At 44.6% G+C, this 21,797-nt stretch overlaps 1 protein-coding gene across 4 annotated transcripts in view; it reads right to left on the bottom strand.

Moving 5' to 3' along the window:
• Hipk2 (homeodomain interacting protein kinase 2) overlaps positions 1-21,797 on the bottom strand; it is a 185,588-nt gene that overhangs the window by 110,337 nt on the left and 53,454 nt on the right. For all 4 annotated transcript variants that reach the window (XM_036182325.1, XM_036182326.1, XM_036182327.1 and 1 more), the window contains exon 2: positions 15,074-16,157. In XM_036182325.1, coding sequence (XP_036038218.1) covers positions 15,074-16,157 — 1,084 coding nt within the window. The remainder of the gene's footprint in view (positions 1-15,073; positions 16,158-21,797) is intronic.

The raw sequence follows: 21,797 nt of genomic DNA, 5'->3' as shown, positions 1-21,797 counted from the left end.
CTTCAGGCTTTGGAGCAGCACAGTTCAGCTGAGAGCCATTGGGATGAGGACTCAGAGGCATCCAGTCTGAGGAAACAGGATCAGCTGAGGAACTAGCAAGGTGAGATAACCGTGGCTTGTTCTGCTTCTCTGATCTTCCACATTCACCCCAATAACTGGCCTCAGATTTGATTTTATTAATAAGAACTTTTAAGATTCCAACTACAACCACCCCTGGGTGGTGGTACTGGGTGGTTAAGGAAGCAGGCTGTATGGGGAGCAAGCCAATGAGCAGCATTCATTCCTCCACTGTTTCTGTTTCAGTTCCTGTCTCTAGGTTCCTGCCCTTCTTGAGTTCCTGCCCTGGTTTCTGTTGATAATGGATTGTGATGGGGATGTATAAGCCAAATAAATCTTTTCTTCCCAAGCTGTTTTTGTTCAATTGTTTTTTTTTTTTTTTGGTTTTTGTTGTTTTTGTTGTTGTTGTTGTTGTTGTTGTTCCCCAGAGATAGGGTTTCTCTGTGTAGCCCTGGCTGTCTTGGAACTTGCTCTGCAGACCAGACAGGCCTCAAACTCAAAGATCCACCAGCCTCTGCCTCCCAAGTGCCTCAAAGTCAACATTTTAACACAGAAATAGAAAGCAAACTAAGATAGTCCCTCATAGTGTCCAGAGATCTCTTAGGGTGAGTGAGTTTCATGAAGTGGGTGGGGAAGACTAGGTTTGGGGCTGGATTGGGTTAAAGCAGGGAGTGTCCAAGATGAAGGATAGTTCAAGCTAGAGAATGGCTAGTGAGCAGAGACAGAGTGTGCTGGGGAGGGATAGAACCACCAAAACTTTACATAGGCTAGGGGTGTAGAGATAGACCAGGATGGGAGGAACTAACAAAGAATGGAGGAGCAAGCTTCAGGCAAGGACTCCAGGGGGGTGGAAGACAGTGAGAGCATGGAAGAGTGATCTTAACAATGCTTAGACTAACATGGTACAGCCAGATTGTTCCACACATGGCAGAAGTAGCACAGCAAACAGGTGGTGTGACCAAGAGGTCTTTTCAGCAAACACAAGAAACATTCCCTCAGTAGTGTCAAAGAGAACTGCCAACTTAAACTAAGCCACCAGGGACCAAGAAATATTCACATTTTAATGACCTTGTTTTTTCTTCCAAGGAAACACGTGAAAGTTCCTGCAAATGAGAGGACAGGAAGGAGGTTGTGCTCATGGTTGGCCTTGAGCTGCTGAGTAGCTGTGTGTGTGGCCCAGTAAGAGCTGCCAGGGTCATCCTCCAAGGCCCTGAAGCTGAGACTTGAAAAAGATCACCTTACACTTCTAGGACAGCCAGTAGGTGCTCTTACTGCGGGGGCAAATGGCCTTTCCTGCAAAATTGGCTACTTCCTGTACTGAGTATGAAAATGCCTGGAGATCAGAGGCCTCCAGGAGGGAAATTACTATAGGAAATCACACTGTCACATGCAGGGTGGTACTGTGCAGGCCACAGCATGACAGTGCAGGAGGACTGCAGGCGCAAGGGGCCCAGGGAGACAGAATCTGCTAGTCCTTGATCTCATTCTGGAAGCCCAGAGTCTGGGCATCTCAGTACCAAGTTCATCGCCTCTCTCCTTGGTGACCATTATCCTTAGCCCTGTGGGGACAGCCTGGGACCTTCTCATGGAACAGCACTGAGAGAAGCTGCCTGCTTTCAGTGTGTCGGTCCTCAGCAACTGTTTATTCCAGGCTTGTTTTTATAGGTTCCCCCCCCCCCCCCCCACCCAGCCGTTTCCAGAAATGACTGTTCCCCTCTTTCTGACCCTTCTGTGACAGGATAAACAAGACATCTTTTACCCAAACACCACAGGGCAAAACAAAAACAGGAAGAGAAATAAGGCACACTAAAGCTTTCTATTTAAAATTATCAAGTATTTTTAGAAGTTTTTTTAAGGAGAAAATAGATTTAAATTTTTAATTTTTAAAACATTTTGAAATTAAATGTTATTTTGTTGAGCTTTATAACATACACAGACTTGTGTTACCACACCTCTACTCAGAGGGTATATGACTCCACTAGCCTCTGATTCTTGCTGATCAGGGTGGATGTCTGACTCTCTGTGTGCCAAATCTGCTTTTTTTATTTGCCAATGTAAGTTCTAATTTACAAAAAGAAGAGGGCTAGAACGCCTTTCTTGGAGGTAGATAGATGAAAAGACAGTGACAATAGCAGTTTCTTAAGTTTGTTCTGACTACAGAACTTTTATTTCCATTGTCCACATCTATGTAAGTAAGGGTGCCACTGGAGGCTGTTTCTCAGGCACAAGAACTCAGGATATAGGGATGCTGGACCAGTCTACTTGCTGCCACTGGAGACATGCACCCCATAAGTAAGTCAACATACATGGAACAACAAACACACATATGCAGCACATCTAACACACATACTCCACAGTGCTGCCTTTCAGGGGAAATCTTCAGCATCCTTCTCAGCTCTCTGACCTTCGGGATGGTGGGATTGAGTGTAGGAAAGATCATCAGGTATCACATGCAATTTGTGTCCCACCTTCTGTTACTTCCCTCTAGTCCCAGCACCCAGTCACAGGCCACAGGACATCAGTAGGGGTATAACAGCAGCAGTGTGGCAATGAGCTAAACTTTCAAGCTAGATTGGTGTATCCCCTTCTCCCCACCAACCACAGTCTATACCCCCCACCCACGCACTTGTTATTCCCTCTATGCTACTCCCTTTGCAGTGTCTTCTGTCTCTTCCTGATGTGGGAGAGAAGCCACTAGCCACATCCCTGACCTGCAGGCTTGCTCCTTGAACACCTCCTGAAAGTGACTTTCAGTGCTGGAGATGGAAGGGAAGTGATGCATGACGCCTAATGCTTGGGGGCTGGGGCAACTTGTAAACTGCTAACCATGCCTGATCAGACACATACATCCATTCTATGACAAATAAACTTATGGAACCTAGGAAAAATAATGCACAGTATAATCCAGTGGTGCTGAGTTATACCCATGGATTGGTCTCATTTGTTTCATATAACATCCAGTTTCCTATCTTAAAAGAAATGAAGTCTCAGAAAGGTTTGGAAACTTGCCTGAAGTCACACAGCCATAAAGTAGCAGATCTGGAATTCAAACCCAGGTCTGTCTGCCACATATAGTAACGATGATAAAAGTAGTGACTGCAGTGCTAACAACAGCATATTAAAATAGCAGCTGGCATTTATGAGTACTTCCTTGTCCCAGGCCCATGCAGAGCAGCTTATGATGAGCTCTGCTCTCTCCAGGAAGTCTTTGTGCACTCAGATCTCTAGTGTGAAGACAAGGTTAGAGGTGCCTGAGTATCATATCCAAAAGCCTCAAAACCAGAAAAGAAACAAGAGGTCATGGGGCCCAGGGCACCAGCTCCAGCCTCCATAGTGCTATTATTCAGTCTCTATCTGTCACCCCTAGGGTAGTCCTTTCGAACTTTCTAAATAGGACAAAACAGATGCTTGCTGACTCTGATGAATTGGTTGATCAAAGGTTAGGACCACTGACTTCAGGATTTAACTGCAGTCTGATTGGTATAGAGATATACGCTGGCATTCACATTATTAGTGTGTGTGTGTATGTATGTATGTGTGTGTGTGTGTGTGTGTGTGTGTGTGTGTGTGTGTGTGATATGTATGAACCCCAAGAGGCTAAAGTTGGGTTCCTATGATCCAGAGCTCAGAGAAGCCCAATGACACAGACTTAAGACTTGTCAACAGGAAAGGACTTGTCTGAGGTATAACAGAGAGTTAGGCATGCAAGGGTATCTGGTACATGACAAAGAGTTGTATTACGAAGCATGGGAAACTGCTGTCATCACTGACTGCCTATTCCTGTAGTCATCCCTCTCCACAAATGAATGTCAGGGAGTGGTAGCTCCAACTTCCATAATTTATGAATGGAGAGTGTGGAAATAAAGTGGCTGACCTCCCATCTGCCTCTGCCATTTCCCTGACTGCCCCGTGCTCCACATTTAGGCCTACCTATCCTCACCTCCTCTCTAGACCATCTCAGAGTCCAGCCCCAACTACCCCAGATGAAGGCTACAGGGGTTAAAGTAGAGATAAGACTCATTCTTACTAGCTTCAGGTCCCTACATCCCCTACAACACAGCACAGAACTCAGCTTTGCATTCTTAGACTACAACTCTTAAATCTGCCTATGAAAGCATTTTCCTTTAAGTCCTTTCCCACTTACAAACACCACACATGTTATTGGTGCAGAGAACAGAAGCCAAGAGCTTAGATCCACTGGTACTACAGCTCACATGGGATGGAGAGAACACTATCCCATCTTAGTGCACTGTGGCCTCAGTGTTCACTGTGCCTGACTTCTGCTTGGAGCAGACCTCAGAAATGCTGAAGCCTGTGGTGGTATCGTGTTCCCCGAAATATTGTGTGTTCCCCGAAATAAACTTATCTGGAGTCAGAGAGCAGGACGGCCACAATATTAAACATGGAGATAGGCAGTGGTAGCACACACCTTTAATCCTAGCATTTCAGAGACAGAAATACCTCTGGATCTCTGAGTTCAAGGCCACAGTAGAAAGAGCCAGGCATGGTGACACTCGCCTTTAATCCCAGAAATCCAGCCTTTAATCCCAGGGAGTGATAGCAGAAAGTAGAAAGATATATAAGGTGTGAAGACCAGAAACTAGAAGCATTTGGCTGGTTAAGCTTTTAGGCTTTGGAGCAGCAGTTCAGCTGAGAGCCATTGGGATGAGGACGCAGAGGCTTCCAGTCTGAGGAAACAAGACCAGCTGAGGAATTGGCCAGGTGAGGTAGCTGTGGCTTGTTCTGTGTCTCTGATCTTCCAGCATTCACCCCAATAACTGGCCTCAGGCTTGATTTTATTAATAAGACTCTTTAAGATTCCTGCTACAGAAGCCCATTGAATCTTAACACACATTCAGCTCCAAAGGATGCAGTCAAATTAAAGAGACAAAGGCAACCCTGATTTCGGAGTCCCCTGCTCTTCTTATGCTCTTCTCTGGAAGGCCTTGTGCAGACTCCTCCCAGGGGAATGGAGTCCTATGGCTTCCAGTGGCTGTTCACAGGGCACTTAGGGTGGTCAGCATATTTCTGCTAGTCCTCACTCCTGATTCTTGGATCATCTAGCAAAGAGACCACCTGAACCATACGGGGAACCATAAGACAATAGTTCCTTAATGTAGCCCTCTCAACTTCTCTCCAGCATCGAGGGCCATGCACTTGGGTACCCTCAAACACTGATCTACCATCTGGCACAAGCTGTGCTTGGCTTATTTTATCTTGGTCACCCTCCTTTACAACTCCATGTGAGCCAGCAGCTGCTGGGGACAGAAAAGAGAAGGGCTGCCATGTACCTACTTGGCAGGGTGGTGAGCTAGGCACCAGCTGAAGGGACTAAGGGCAGCAGAGACCTGCTGCCATGGGGAAGACTTGAAACACTTAGAGTCCCAAAACACCTAGGAGAATGGACAAGGTGACTAGGGGTCACAAGGTACTCCTACTCAATTTAGTCAGAGATAGGACCAGGGCAAGTGAGCTCATTCCACTTAAGGTTGTAGAGAGTGTTTGCATAGCTAAGGGCACTCCTACTCATATCTTGCAAGCTCAGCATAAAACACAGTGCCTGGCACATACTTAGAATTCAAAAAAATTGCTTGTGCAATGCCTGATGGGAATTATGGCTCTGAACACAGCTGGGGCTAAAGGGAGTATGCTGGAGTGACCAATAATAGGTGCCATATCTGTTGAAGTTATACAGAAGTCATGGACAGTACTATCTCCTCTGCTGGGCATCTGCTTTCTTATTCCCACCCCATTGCAAACACACTCCTCTCAATCACCCACTCCTTCAGTTTGCCGACCCTCATGCCCTCTTCTATCTCACTCTCTATTTTTGTATTTCCACATCCCCACCACTGACTTTTAGGAGTTTAACCACAAGACATTTAACAGATGGGCCCTCAGACCTATCACTCAGAAGAAAGATCAACCGCTCAAGGCCAGGCTGGCACAGTAACCCCTTCTCTACCTTTGACAAGGTACACTACATACTGAGATGAGACTCTGAAGGCCACACCAGCTGCAGCACACTCGCAAAGAACAACAGCAACAACAGAGAAGGTGGGAGGAGACTTTAGAAGTGAGGGAGGCATGAATAGATTGTGATTTTGCTGGTGTATCTTTATCTACAAACTTCAGTTAACAGCTCCAACTTGTCAACAGCTTTCTGAATGGAAATTCTTCATTAAAAGCATGTTAAGCAGCCAGGCATGATGGCACAAGCCTGTAATTCCAGCTACTCTGGAGGCTGAGGCAGGAGAATTATAAGTTCAAGGCTAACCTAGAGTAATAGAGTTCAAGGCCAACCTGAGCAACTTAGTGAGACACTATCACAAAATAAAAGTTTAAAAAGGGGTGAGTAGGGCAGGAGATGTAGCTGAGTAGTAGGGCACTTGCCATCATGTCCAAGGCCCTATGTTCAATCCCTGATACTAAGGAGAAGAAGGAAGGGGGTAAGGGAGAAGGAAGAGAAGAGGAGGATGAAGAAGAGAAAGAAAGCATTTGCTGTGTGAAACTTAATAATGCCTCTTTCTGTCCCACTCCCAGCATACCTGCCTATTAAATTGGTTTGGCATGGTAGATATCTCTAACTTCTAACAAGCACCATGGGAGATTCTGGGGTTGCAGGGCAGCGTCCCTAGAGCCCACTTTGAAAACAACTGGCCTACACCTTGAGCCCAAGGATGATTGAGCCTTCCCATCTTTAGGCTTAGAGACATGCAGCTGGCAGCCTGACAACAAGGCAGAAAGCTAGGCTGAGTTTCCAGGGCACAGACACCACTTCTGCATCTGGGTCCTCAGACTCCAAGGATACTTGAGAGGCTTCTGTTGTCTGAGGTGCATGTTTACCTACTGTCTTGAACATATGCACCTCTTTCCTTTCATGTGTATTCACCTCCCTTTCTGTCTCTATGCACATCAGCACCCCTGCACAGAGTGCTAATGTCACCCTTTCTCACAAGCATACCCATGCCTGCATGTCATGTATGGGCTTCACTGTGGTACCTAAGGCAATGTTTATGAGCATGCATAAGCCCTTGCTCTTGTGTGTATAGCAAGCTTGCAGCAGTGAGATACTTAAATACACACAGACTACAACACTGAAAATTATTTTGTATTTATTAACAATTGCCAGGTAGTTGTGAACATGAATTAATAATTACTGAAAGACTAATTTCAAAAGTGTATACTATCTAACTGAAGGTCCCAGAGACAATGGAGATTTGAAGGCAGTTAAGCAGCCCAGGTAATTTATTGATCAGTTCCTCACAGAAACAAAACAGTGTCTCTGCTTGTCTTCACATGTGTGGAAGTTGGCAAATGAGACTGTCAATAAGCTGGATAGCTTTCACATACTATCCTCCAGCGTGAGCCAGCACATACCTCTCCTCTTGTAGTCTCTATTAGTAACAGAAGGCAAGTTTAAGACCTAATGCTTGCCATATAGAACTGCTTGCAGAGCTCTGTTTTCAAAATGGGCCAGTCAATTTTTATATATTATGATCTGCAAAAGTTATATTATTTTTGAAAGTTCTGTTTGGGGCAACACCCTTTATTGGAGTGACTTTGGCCTAAAGTCTGGCATTGTGGAATATGCCCTGTTTGTTCATGGGAAATGAAGGAAGATTCCCAGTGGGAGTTAATGATACCAGAGACCCACAGGGGTAAGATTTCTACTCATAGCCAGGATCCCCAACTCTGACCTACAGCCTGGTGAGCAAAAGCCTGGGTCAACAACAGACTCCAGACTGAACAGTGTGGGTGGCTTGCAGTTCACATCTATTCTGTGAGTTAGGTGGTGGGGCAGGATCAGGATTGAGGCTAAGGTGACCTTCCAGAGACTCTTACTTTGTAGTGATGGTGGCATTTGTTTTTATCTTCTTTTATTTATTTATTTTTTTTGGTGGCAGGATTTGACACCAGGTCCTAGCAGACCAGAACTTCAGAATTCAGCATCAGACAGAGCAAAGTCACCAAACAAAAAAGCAAAACAAATACCAAACTGTTCTCTGGTGAGTCAGCTCTGTGGTCAATTATCAAGACAACAAATTCACTGAAGGGTCCACAGTAAGACTGTGGAGGGGGTCACCATACAATCTAGACCCTCTGTTCTCATTCCTGAGTAAATACAGTTATTTCCTGGCCTTTGTGTCTTCCACCAAATTTTTGTCTATTTTGCCTTTTTCCAGCTGATTATACCATCACTAAAATCATCAGATTATTATTTCTTCTTCAAGAATTTCCAGAAGCTTCCAACACATTACTTTGACTAAACCTCAGCCCCTCGTGCTATATTCAAAACTCCCCACTGTCAGCCCTCACATCTCTACCACTGTGCTCCAACTCGGGCTTTGAGCTACTTGCAAGCCCTCTGTTTCTCCCACCTTCCTTCTTATGACCTCCATGGCCCCAGACTTCTCAGCCACTTCCCATCTCATCCTTTCTTAAAGAGCTGTCTCAAGATCCTTCACCACAGCTCTCATTCTGTACTCAGCCCATCTTGAAAAATGCTTTCACTGAATTTTGTGTGTTACTCCCTTCTACTACCCACTTCAATCTGGTATACAATGAATTCATGAGAAGTATCTGTTGAATAGTCACACACTTGGAATACTAAATATCAGAATTATATTTCTAGGAATTCTTTTCATCTGAAAGAGGTAATTATCTCAAAATTTGAGAGCATACCTTACTTCCTATTCCCTCGAATATGTAGATATTCAGAGCTACTGAATCAGTATCTGACATAATGGATGGAATTAAAATTTCCATCTTTACTTAAAAACCATTCCAGAATCATCTGGAAGACAGCCTCTATACCCAAAAGAATTAAGTGAAAAAGAGTGCTAAAAAAATTACAGGCATTTACACTGTCCTAGGTTTTTTTTTATATCTTTCCTATGTGTCTATCTAGTTATTTATTGTGTGTTATGTGAATATGGACACACTTATGTGCCCAGGCATGTATGTAGAGGTCAGAGGACAGGGACAGAGGTCAGTTCTCCTTCCCCCACATGGGTTGTCAGGACCAAACTCTAAAGTTATCAGGATTGGTAGCAAGCACCTTTCTTTACTCCTTGAACCACCTCACCAGCCCTTATGTCCTGATTTTTATGTTCACTTTTGGGATTGTAGCAATGGTCTCAAAAGTCTCAAAAAAAGTCTATACAAAATATTTTTGAAGCCAGGCGGTGGTGGCACATGCCTTTAATCCCAGCACTCGGGAGGCAGAGCCAGGAGGATCTCTGTGAGTTTGAGGCCAGCCTGGTCTACAGAGTGAGTTCCAGGAAAGGGCGCAAAGCTACACAGAGAAACCCTGTCTTGAAAAAACAAAACAAACAAACAAACAAATTTTTTTGAATAGTCCAGAGCAGAAACAAAATTGTACATATTGTCACCTTGACTATCTTCTAATCAACAATGGTGTGTGTGTGTGTGTGTGTGTGTGTGTGTGTGTGTGTGTGTGTGTGTGTCTGTGTCTGTGTCTGTGTCTGTGTGTTTGTGTGTGTTTTCAGAGTTTAATAGTTAGTCTTACTTTTAATTTACTGGTCATACTGACAGCAGAAATACCACAGCACCAGTTAATTGCTTACCTAAAAAACCAAAACCTTGGTATCAATATAGAGCTAAATAATGACCTGGTAGGGACTTCTTTAGTGATGTAATACATGTAAACAGGGCCACCTGCCACTGTGTTCTTCTGGGCATGAGCAACTGAAAGGTGGCCCCTTAGATGGATCAGGAGCTGCTTCCCCCCCAGAGTATGGGCACAATAGCTCTGGGATGGGATCTAGCATAATTCTAGTTATATAAGCTCTCCAGATTCTTAGGAACAAGAAAGCCTGAGAACCAGCCCTACTGACAGTTACCTTCATAGCTGATCTTCAGGACATAGGTTAGGTTGGAAGATACCCCTACACCGCTCCACTAGACTCACAAAGACCTGAAAAAGGAACCCCATTTCCTTCAAGCCACATATTGGGCTTTCCTCACAGAATGCCAACAGCAATTCTGTGGTAGGCTAGAAATACAGGGAGCGTGCTTAGTGGGGCATGAAAAGAGACGGGTGCTCCTCACTCTGAAGTCTAATTTGCCTTTCCTACTGAGGGTCAGGAAAGTTCAATATAACTAACAAAGCCAAAATTGCCCACAGAAATAATCACATTTTTCTAAGGATACCTCAAACAAGGATGTTAAAAACAAATAAACTAAGATCTACCTAGGGCCAGAATGTTTGAAACTTTTGAGTTTTACTTTTTAATACATACCTTTCTCACTTCTGAATCTAAACTATGTACCTCTTAAAAACCCTATTTCATTTACAAAAGGAAAATCTTTAATGTAAGAGAAATAAGTAAACCTACTTGTGTATTTTTACTTGTTTTTGAAACTTTACTTGAATTTTAAGCTTTGCTTAATCTTTAACCTTGTCAGTTACAAGCTTTGAGTAATACATACTAACTTAAATGTAGCCAACTGTGACTCTTGAGAAGCCCTCCCTGTACTAAGTGTACATCATCCTTTCCCTAGGTCTCGACCTAAGTACTTAGTAAAACTCACTTGGTTTCACCCTGGCCCTTGAAGCTCTTCTCTGTGGGCTTGTTCAGGATCCAGCTTCGGTGAGTAGACCACAGAGACAAGGGAGACCCTGGAGCTCTGGGAGGCAGTGCCGGTTGCCAGCAGCAGAGCCAAGCACATCTAGCTTGGGGAAAATGGGTAGCTTCCAGGCCACTACCTTCCTTCCCAGATCCCCCAGGCTGTGAACAGGAAGTTCACTTTATATCACACTATTTTATCATCCTTGACGGGGTCAGGGAGTGGCACTTAATACAGTCCTGTTTAAAATGATGAAAGGACAGAACATATTCATCCCTTTGAAAGTGAGGTATCCCTAGTGGCTAGCATGCCAGACTCAAGACAGGGGACCCCTGGTGAGAGACAGGCCCTGCAGGACAAAGGTCCATCTGACAGGCCCTGGGAAAGGCTGATCTACAGCATGTAACGATCTCTCTGTCCAGGCATTTAGAAAGAACCCTTGCTCTCAAAAAATGTCCCTGAAAGTATGCTTTTTTAGGAAAAGGATCTTAATGATCGACAAAGGGTCTCTCTTGTCCCCTCTTCCCAAGTAAAAGGTGAGGTAGTCAGGAAAAATCAACCTGAACAGTATGGTCTAGACTGTCCTCCACAGCTGGAACAAATGGGGTCAAAGCTGGATGCTGTTCTCAGCATCTCCCACTGACCTGTGTGGCAGCAGCCCGGCCATGCCAGGGCTCAGAGGAGGCCTGTGGTAGGCAGAGTATCATGAGTGATTTGGAAATTGAGCATCATTCAGGGCTCTGTGCCCCTGACCCTAGTTGAAGGTCACCTAGCTAGCCTTGAAGACACAAGACCGTGAAGACCCTGAGGAGAGGGAAACCATTCTGCCTAGAATTTTAGGTAGTAGTCACTTAAAGCCTAAAGAAAGGGGGGTACCATGACACCCAAAAAGGTGTCTCAGATGGAAGTAGGGATGCTGGAAGTAGAGGTGACTGCCTGTTGAGGAATGACAGGTGGGAGCTAAGTGTCCAACAGTGAGCAAACAGCCTTTATCACTCCATGAGATGCTCAAATGGCTGACTAGGGCATAAAGCTGGTGAGGAGGGATATGAAGTTCAAGCAGAGGATTTAGTCCTGCCCTAGTTCCCATGGAAACATCACTGCCAACCATCGCCTTTCTGAGCTAGGGTCCCTGAAAGCAAAGGACGACTGCAGAGGCCTTAGCAGGAGGGGGTGACAGTGGGCAGAGTGACATTGGCACAAGAGGGCAAGAATACAAAAAAGGCTTCAGAGTCCCAAATGTAGCTTGAGTCAACTTTTGCTACAAGGATGTATTGCTTATTAAATATAGTTAGTCTCCATGCTTAATTTTTAACAAACTTCAGTGAAGCTGGATTCTTTTCACTGAAAGCAATACAGGTTAACTAAATAATAAAACCTCACACAGTCCTTGACTTGGCACAGTTTTCCTTATATTCAGGCCAAGAACTGGGAAGAAATAGCCTTTGGCATCCTGAATTTGTAAGTCTAAATATAAAATGACAGCAACAGCCTCCATTTTGCAGTAACTAGAGAGTACTCCAGCAATAGCCACCTCTGGGGAAAGCTGTTTCCCTGTGATGAACCACACTGAGTTGGCTTTCAAGGAAGGGCCAGGCATTCTCCAGAGAATATGGGTTGTCAGCCTCCTTCTCTACCAAGGAGGGGTGCAGTTCCCCACTGTCCAGGCTCCACCTTCCTGGATGGCTCCAGCAGTGTGCCCATAGCTCCCCTCCAGGTCGAATGGGGAAAAGAGAGCAAGCAGGGGAAGATTTACCCTCACAAGTATGCAGAAGCCTATGAGAACTCCTGTCTGTATATCTGAATTCAGAGAGAAAGCCATCATTGTCACATATCAGATTCCAGAGTGAGGAGAGAGCTCCGACAACTCAGGAATCAATCTTAAGAAGAAGAGAGAAGACCTGAGACCCATCCCTTGAGTCAGATCAAAAGACAAGACAGAGAGGAAGGCATGGCTGAAGGCTGAGGGTGGGGAGCACAGACAAAACAGAGGGGACATGCAACAGTGCCTGCCACAAGCAGCAACTGGCTCCGTGAGAGGAGAAGTCGAGATGGGGAGCCAGACCGACAGGACTGGTACTCAGCTTCACAATAAGTCATGGTCGCTGTCTGTCCAGTCTTCCTTCTGGGTCCTTGAAGAAGGCGTGGGAGAAGCATATCCACCACCAGGGGATGGGACAGGAAGCTTGTTTCATGAAGCAAGAAGTCCTGGTGTTCTCCTACTCCTGCCACAAGTCCACCTCTTGAGGGACTGGGTCGGCCTGCTTTCTCAGTTTTGAGTTTCTCTTTTGGCAATTTCTGCCTCTGTGGGACTGGTCGCTACTGCTTCCAGTACAGCTCTTTGCCATCCTACAACCCTGAAACCTTGCTTTCCATTCCCATTACCTCCTGATGCCGTGTCTCCCACAGACTGGTCACTGCACAGAGCGCTAGGCTGTATCACAGCATGTGATGGTCCAACAGCACCCTGGAACTGGTATAAAAACCCCAGCTTCCAGCTCATGGTCAGGAAATGAGATGTAGAAGTTAGCCAGTGAGCACAAATCACTCAGCCTAATGAGTATAGGGATCAGCCCAGTTCTGGATTCTACTAATGTCAAAGCCTGCAGCATGCTGGAGACTCTGGGATGGCCAGGGCCATGTTTATATCCTTGGAGCTAGCTAGCATTGTGCAAGGTCCATTTTAGAAATGAGATAAACACCTGTGTGATATTTGAATGTGTACATTTTCTTGCTAGAGTGTAGTTTGTGTGTCATGTGGTGTCCCCCCCACCCCCACCAAAGGTCATCAGTTCAAAGAATGGTCCTCAGTGTAGTGATGTTGGGAGATGGTAAGGCCTAGTGGAAGTTCATGATCAGTGCTGTCCTTAGAAGGAATTAAGGCTAAAAACCCCTGAGTTAGTTCTCTTCAACAAAAGCTGTCTTTAAAGCTTGATCCTAACCTTGAACCATTATATTTTTCCTATCTAGCCATGTGAGCTCTTATTCCTATGCATGTTTCCACCACTGTGGGGCCATCTACCATAAGGCTGTTGATAGCATTATGACCTTGAACTTTGAGCTAAATAAACCTCTTTTCTTTAAAAAATTATCCAGCCTTGGGTATTTCCTTACAATTAAAAAAAAAAAAAAGTCAAACTAATGGAAACACATGAATTATGAACCAAAAGCTGTGGAGCCCCCAACTGGATCAGGCCCTCTGGATAAGTGAGACAATTGAATAGCTTGAACTGTTTGGGAGGCACCCAGGCAGTGGGACCCGGACCTGTCCTTAGTGCATGAGCTGGCTGTTTGGAACCTGGGGCTTATGTGGGGACACTTTGCTCAGCCTGGAAGGAGGGGACAGGACCTGTCTGTACTGAATCCACCAGGTTTAAATGAATCCCCAGGGGAGTCTTTGCCCTGGAGGAGATGGGAATGGAGGGGAGGGGCTGGGGGGCAGGTGGGGGCAGGAGCGGGGAGGACAGGGGAACCCATGGCTGATATGTAAAATTAAAACACAAATATCTGTATGGAAAAAAAATAAATATATTTAAATTAAAAAAAAAAAGAGTGGCGCACAAAGGTGGCAGGGGTAGATAATGTTTCCTGACATAAACTTATCATGGGGGGGCAGCAGCTGGCCCCAGGACAAAGATCTTCCCTTCCTCCAGCCTCTTCCACAGAAACATAATAGCCTTCTCAGAACACTGCTATCAACCTATTACCCCTCCCCCAACACCACCTCCCACAAACCCTTGCTTGTTCCAGGCTTCCAGGACTTGTTCCAGGTACCACTCACAAATCCTCTGGTCTGGCCAGGCACTTCATCCTCATCTCCTAAATGAGTCTTACATTTTGCAACCTTGTGCCTGTTATTGGCACAGCCCTTCCTGTTCTGGCTATCTGGATCCTCTCTATCCAGGAGAACCTGACTTCTTCACTCTGCTCTTCACCTAGCTCCCCAAATTCTTTTCAGTTCTCAACAGCAGCCCGAGAGCGTTACTTGGATGCCTTCTTAGCTGGCTTCTCCTCTCACTCCCATCTGCATGAACTCTTATTCTCCAACTACAGGAAGGTCTCTCCTTTTGTTTTTAAAACCATTTATTTATTTTTATGCATAACAGTGTTTGCCTGAATGTATGTATGTATACCACATATATGTCTGGAGTCCATAAGGAGGTGATGAACCCCCCCCCCAACTAGATTTACTGATCACTGGGAGCTGTCATGTGGGTGCTGGGAACCAAACTGAAGTCCTCTGTATGAGCAGCAAGTGCTCTTAACCACGGAGCCATCTCTCCAGCCTCCATATTAAGATCTCTTTCTAGTAGCAACCACTAGTTATGTTTGTATCTCCCCCATGGTGACTCTCTCTGCACACCCCTGTGGATGCTACTGGTCCTCCTGCACCCTATGGCTATCTCCATGGGAACAGTCTTACCTGTAGTATCTGGATTGCAAATAGGTAGAGCAGACGGCTTTGGACACATGACTGGCTGAACCAAAGTCAATGACCTTCACTCGGTATGGCTGTCTGGATGGATCTACCAGCATGATGTTTTCTGGTTTGAGGTCAGCATGGATAAGACCCAGGCTTTTGAGTTTCATCAGGGCTGTAGCTACCTGCTGGAGGACTGGGCGGATGTACTTGAGGGGTAAGGGGCTAAACTTGTTCTGTTTCAGAAAGTCATAGAGGTTCTGCTCCAACATCTCAAAGACTAAGCACGTGTGGTTCTTGTGTTGGAAGCACTCATAGGCCCGTACGAAGTTGTAGTCGTCAGCGCTCTCGGTGCTCAGCCGGGCTAGGATGCTCACTTCAATCTGACCCTGTCGGGCATAGGAAGGGTGGTTCTTTAGGATCTTAATGGCCACAATTTCATTGGTGCCCCGTTTCCAGCACTTGACCACTTGTCCAAATGTCCCTCTGCCCAAAAACTCTAAAACCTCATAGGTGTTGGTCATGGAGCACAGCACTTCATGCTGTACCAGCTGATAGTCACCCTCACTGTTGGAACCACTGTTTTTGGAGGTGGCAGTGGATGTGGTGGCAGTAGCTACAGTGGCCCCGCTGGCATTATTCTGAATCATGGGTGGATGCTCTTCAATGATCTGCACGCTGCTTGTGTTCTCAATCTCCTCACTCTTTCGCTTGAGTCCACATTTTTGGTAGGTGTCAAGGAGGCTCACAGTGCTTCGACGCATTAGGTTATGTGGTCCGCCGAGGACTTGCCCGGTGACAGAAGTGCTACTTGCTGACGTTACAACTATGTGTCCAGTACTTCCTGGGAAGATGATGGTCTGCTCGTAAGGTAGGCTTGGGTTTGGGATTGGCAAGGAGGTGCTGACGGTTGTGGAGGCTGGCTGAGAAGGTGGTATGTTCTTGCTCTGGCTATACACTTTGCTATGGGAGCCGTACCCAGTCATGTCCCAGGTGGAACTCGGCTCTACTTTCAGTTTCTTCACACTACAGAAGGCACTTGATTGAAGGGTGTGAGGGGAGAAAACTTGTACATGTGAGGCCATACCTACAAGGAAAGAAAAGGAAAAATAAATATTTGAGTTACTCCTCTATGAATAAACACCATTGATTCACTTAGGCTCTGATCAGATTGTCCTTCTACTTCAAAAGCAGCTTGAGGACCGGGGAGATGGATTAGTGGGTGAAGTATTGCTTTGAAGTTAACTATAAGCACTTGAATTCAGATCCCCACAACCCATGAAAGCTGGTACAGTCATATGCACCTATGATCCCAAAGCTCCCACAGCAAGATGGGTGACATAGTCCAGAAGCTCATGGACTAGCTAATCTGGCACATGCAGCAATGAACAACAAGAGACCATTTCTCAAACAAGGCCAAAGGAAGGGCTAACACCTGGTGTTGTCCTATGGCCTCTGCACATTTCTTGTTCTGCGTGTGCACACATGAGCACATGCACACAAATGCGTGCATAATGACTTAAAAATGCAGCAGCTTGAAAAAAAAAACAAACCAATTTCACTCAGAAGCACATTCTAGTCTCCTTGTTTGTGAGACTAATGGTTCCCAGGCTCTCTGCCGTTAGACCTACCGGCCTTAGCAGGATAGGAGACTTAGGAATAGAGTCAAGAATCAGATACAGAACTGAGATTTAGTACATCATTTATTTCTTGTAATTATACTTGTAGCAGAAATAAATTCTTCATTCCTGTTCACATTGCATCTTCCCAAATCTGAAGACTGTATCAAGTACCCAGGTAAATATTACAGACTTAGCTCCTCAAAGTAGTCAGTTTACCTTTCTCAATAGAATCTCATAGCCAGGTTTACTACTTTTTGTTGGTTTGTTTTTGTTTTTTGTTTTTTGGAGACAGGGTTTCTCTGTGTAGCTTTGCGCCTGTCCTGGAACTCACTTGGTAGCCCAGGCTGGCCTCAAACTTACAGAGATCCGCCTGGCTCTACCTCCCAAGTGCTGGGATTACAGGCGTGCACCACCACTGCCCGGCAGGTTTACTACTTTTAAGAAACATGTTCCCACACAAACCCCATCACAGTGGCTTCTCATGATCTTCTGTGTTCTGAATAAAACATACTACGTACCATCTGGCATCCAGGTCACCTTGAATTCTGTAGGGTTGTAGGTGGATGATTTGGTGTTTAGCTGGCTTAAAACATGCATCGCCTTTCAGAATGGGTCTAGCAGCACCATTATGGGCTCCTTGCTCACCTATTTTGTCAGTCTGTACATTAATAAATTTCTCTAGAAAGTCCTGAGATTTCAGATGCTGCAGAGATGGCTCAGTCTAGATAAAGTGTTCACAATGCAGGCATAAAGGACTGAACATGATTTCTAGCATTCACACACATACACACACACACACACACACACACACACACACACACACACACACACACACAGTGGAAGCTGAGAGAGAGAAAGAACTATGATTTCATACTGACATATCTACAACCTAGATAATCTTTCTGGAGTAGCTATATAAATTTATAATTGTGATAATATTGGAAAATTTTTAAAATGTGATATATGTGTATATATGTATGTATGTATAAACATATAAAGGAAAAACCACTACAGTGACAAGAAAGGGAAAACCCTTAAAGGTACAAGAAGAAACAAACACCAATTACCTTCTAAGCTGCCTCTGATAACCATTGTGTGTGTGTGTGTGTGTGTGTTCACATGTATACATATGTCTGAGTGTGCATGCATATGTGTATAGAGACCAGAGATTGATAATGGGTGTCTTCCTCTGTTGCCATATTTTTGGAGACAAGTCTCAGTGAATCTGTGGCTCACCAATTCAACTAGACTGGCTAGCCAGCAAGCTCCAGAGATCTTCCTGTCTCCACTTCCCTGGTGTTTGGTTGACAGATACTTGGCTTTTTAGGTGAATGATAAAGACACAGGTCCTCATGCTGTGTCATACTGAATGAGCCTTCTTTCCACACCTACCACCACTTCTTACAAAAGCAGTTAGAAAGTGGACAGCTTCGCTGATACTTAACCATCTACCTTCAGCTGCTCTGACCCCAGCATTATCTAAAGTGAGTATTTAACATCTCCCTCTTAACACCTTGTCCGTGATCCTCCCTCTCCTCAGCAAATCCACATCTTCTATTTTGTCCAGAACCCCAAGGACAGTCTCAGGTTCTGATAGTCTCCTAATCCATATTCTCCCATTTTTCTCTAGAATCATGTTTCTGCCATTCTTTTTCCTTGAAGCTATTGATTTTCTCAGTTTATTGGATAAAAGTCTTTAGCTGGTACTAAATAAGGTTGTCCAAATGAATCACTGCCCTAACCTCTCCCTTCTGCCTTCAAGTATGTGTGCATGCATGCACACACTTCCACCTTGAAAGGCAGGAGTGGCAGTCATGGCCCCTCTTCACTCTTTCCTTCTTACCTGTAAACCGATGCTTGCTGTACTCTTTTCTTCAGTGCTCACTCTTCGTCCTTCCCCCACCATATTCCACTATCTGTGTCAGAAGGTACACAACTTCCTAATTGCCTACTCTAGAGGCCCTTTCAGCCCTGTTCTCCTTCACCTCTCTGCAGCATCTGACACTGCTGACCATCATTTCCCTCTTGGTGTTCTTATCTACACTAATGTGAATCTGTAACTGCCTACCTCCTCCCCAAGGCTAATTACACTGGGTTAAGGCAGTTAGTTCCTCCTCTCCTTCCTTTACAACACTGGTGCTTCCAGTATTCTGTTTCCTCTGGAAGACATCATTCATTCAGACAGTTTAAGCAGTCATCTCTATGGAGGCAACTCCCACATGTTTATCATGGGCCAAGTTCCCACTTGAATGTCCCACCAATAAATTTGTCTCCTGCTACATCAAAGATGATCTTCCAAAGCTGAACTCCTTGTGTTTTCCCAAAAACCTAGCCATCGAATCCTGCATTCTAACATTTTGATTTCTGTTAATAAAGTATTTATCTAGTTGCTTGGTTCCCAAACTGTGGATTTACCCTGATAAGTCTTCATTACCTCAAGAGCCAAAAGATACTCAGTCTTGATAGATTCCTCCTTCCTTTAAAATGGTGTGTTTTTTTTTTTTAATTAAAAAGTATTTAAATAACCATATAGGGCAAAATGTCTCTTGTATCCAACTCTTTAATTCCTGTTCTTTTTGCTACTCCCAAGTTGAAATTATTACTTTTTAATTTTTTTTTTCCCCTCCAAGACAGGGTTTCTCTGTGTAACAGCCCTGGATGTCCTGGAACTGCTTTGTAGACCAGGCTGTCTGTCCTTGGACTCACAGAGATCCACCTGCCTCTGCCTCCCAAGTGCTAGAATTAAAGGCATGAGCCACCAACACCCAGCTGAAATTATTACTTTTCCAAAGGAAAATACCCTAAAGTAATATAGGAACCTGTTCCACCCAAATGATCTTTAATGTGCCTGTATCTGACCACCAGGTTTGTCTTACTACATAAACTCTGAGCATTGTCATCTGTCCAAAGTTCCTGGTGGCTCCTTAGTATCCAGAAGATAAAGCTGAGGAGACAACATACATCTTGATTCCAAACACCTGCTAGCTTCATCTCCAACCATTAATCTTCCAGAGGTCTCGACTCTGACCTGGTCCGACACGTCTTCCCAGAGCAGAACGCCTCCTGTACTTGCCTTCTGGCATTTAGTCACTGTTTCTCTCAACTGTCCTAAAGATCATACAGTTTAGAGCCCTACGCCTGAGTTTTTGAGAGTCTCATGTAGTTCAGGCTGGCCTCAAACTCACTATATAGCCAAGGATGACCTTTAACTTCTGATCCTCCTGCCTCCATCTCCCCAGTGCTAGCTAGGATCACAGGTGTGAGCCACCATATTTGGCAAGCATTTTCTCTCTTATACTATTTACACATTTAAGTTCCACAACTAGACCATATTCTGGCACCAAGAACTACAATTATACCTCGCATGTCTTGTTTCAGCCTCCGACTTCTTTGTGTCAAGCTTACAGTGCACAGTGACCACTGCTGACTGAAGACAGCCTGTGACTGCTTTGTTACCAGTCACACATATCTAAAGAAGCAGGCCTAATTCAAAATTAGAGGAGAGTCTGCCAGTGTTTCTCTATCCAAATCCAGATTTCTAAAATGCAAGAGAGAGGGCCAGGTATGATGGTACATGACTAAACTTCCAGTACTTGTAAGGCTAAGACAAGAGAATTGAGAATTTGAGGCTATTCTGGGCTACACAGAAAGACCCCGACTCAAAACAAACAAATACTCTCCTGGGCTGGAGAGTCATGTTCTGCCTGTGCTCTAGCCACACATGCTTTGACTTCTTGGAGGTAGGACTAGGTCTAACCCGAAATCCTACTCTGAATCTGCCTTTACTGTGACCCATGGGTCAACAGACACTTCCCTTCTGGTTTGAAAGCTGACTCCAACCTTGACCTAGGTACAATGACTAATATATCTGTATATGTCTGACATGATTATTTTGGTTTGTTATGTAATCATATTTTCACTTCCTTTCAGGTTAATACCTTCCTAATACTACAAATATAGAAAATGGCTATTCTTTATTTATTAGTATCATTTAAATATTCATATAGTTATAAGTGCTATAAACCAGACATGTCCAACCCATGGTCCATGGGCCTCAGGTGTTCCAGGACACCTATGAATGTCATTTTGTTACAATGTCAAAAGTTTTGACATCCTTGAAGCAAAACAGAAAAGAGCAGTCCCTAGCTTTTAGCTACCTATCCCTGGAAAAGACTAAGCAAAATGAACATCTGCTTCAGCTTCTGTCCCTTGACTGTCCCTTGCTTGTCACTCTTCAAATCACTGTCTGGAGAAAAGAGAGGAGGATGTGAGAGGAGAAATAAGCTGATTACACACAAAGCTTTGGAGGCACTGGTTCCCGTCCTCACTGTTTCAGAAGTTCTTGGTGAAGAGACCATATTGCAGAGTGGAATTTTACAAAGGGGAAGAGGGTAGCTTAAGACTTATTTGTTATTGGGATGAGAGCCAAGGGTCATAAAACTGTGGAAATCATCACTGGTTGCCTTGGGTGACAGAAGCCCAGGCTCAGCAAGGAGACCTGCATGCTGGAACCTCCCTGCACCCTCCACTGTGGCAAGCTGCCTCAGATTCTGGCTAGGGCTGCTGTAGTCACTGCTGAGGTCAATAGCCACAATTCCAAGAACTAGACCTAATGTTTCCAACAACCTTTTTACCTTTGTTCTATGGTACAGCCCATTTTCCTCTGGGAAGCAAAATGTTCAAACAAAATATAGCTAAAGAAAATCATTAATGATGATTTTTTTAAGCCCTAAAATCTTTATAAGAAATAAAACACTGGTAGTTTTATAATTTCACTTTAAAATAATCTCACAGCCACAATCAAACTTATTTCCAAACATTTCTCCTTGAAATGATGTTCTGGAACAAACCTTCCTGATTAGTGTAGCTTTCTCTGAGTCAAGCCTACAACCTTTGCTACTCCATTGATTCAGATCCCTAAGGCAAGGGACAAGGAAGAGGGTGGGCAGGCCTGTGTGTTTTCCACTCTAAAGGAAGAGCTAAATGTTTCCTCTCATTTCTTGTAGTCTGAGAGTACAAGGACTACTGACCTCCTGGACACACAACATTATAATAGTAATATAATTTTCCCCCAGAAATGTCAGGGGCTGACTGGACATTTGCAG

Source organism: Onychomys torridus, chromosome 3 (genome assembly GCF_903995425.1).
Source record: "Onychomys torridus chromosome 3, mOncTor1.1, whole genome shotgun sequence".
Taxonomy (NCBI): Eukaryota; Metazoa; Chordata; class Mammalia; order Rodentia; family Cricetidae; genus Onychomys; species Onychomys torridus.
The sequence above is the reverse complement of the archived record's forward strand: the minus strand, read 5'-3'. Positions and strand labels throughout refer to the sequence as shown.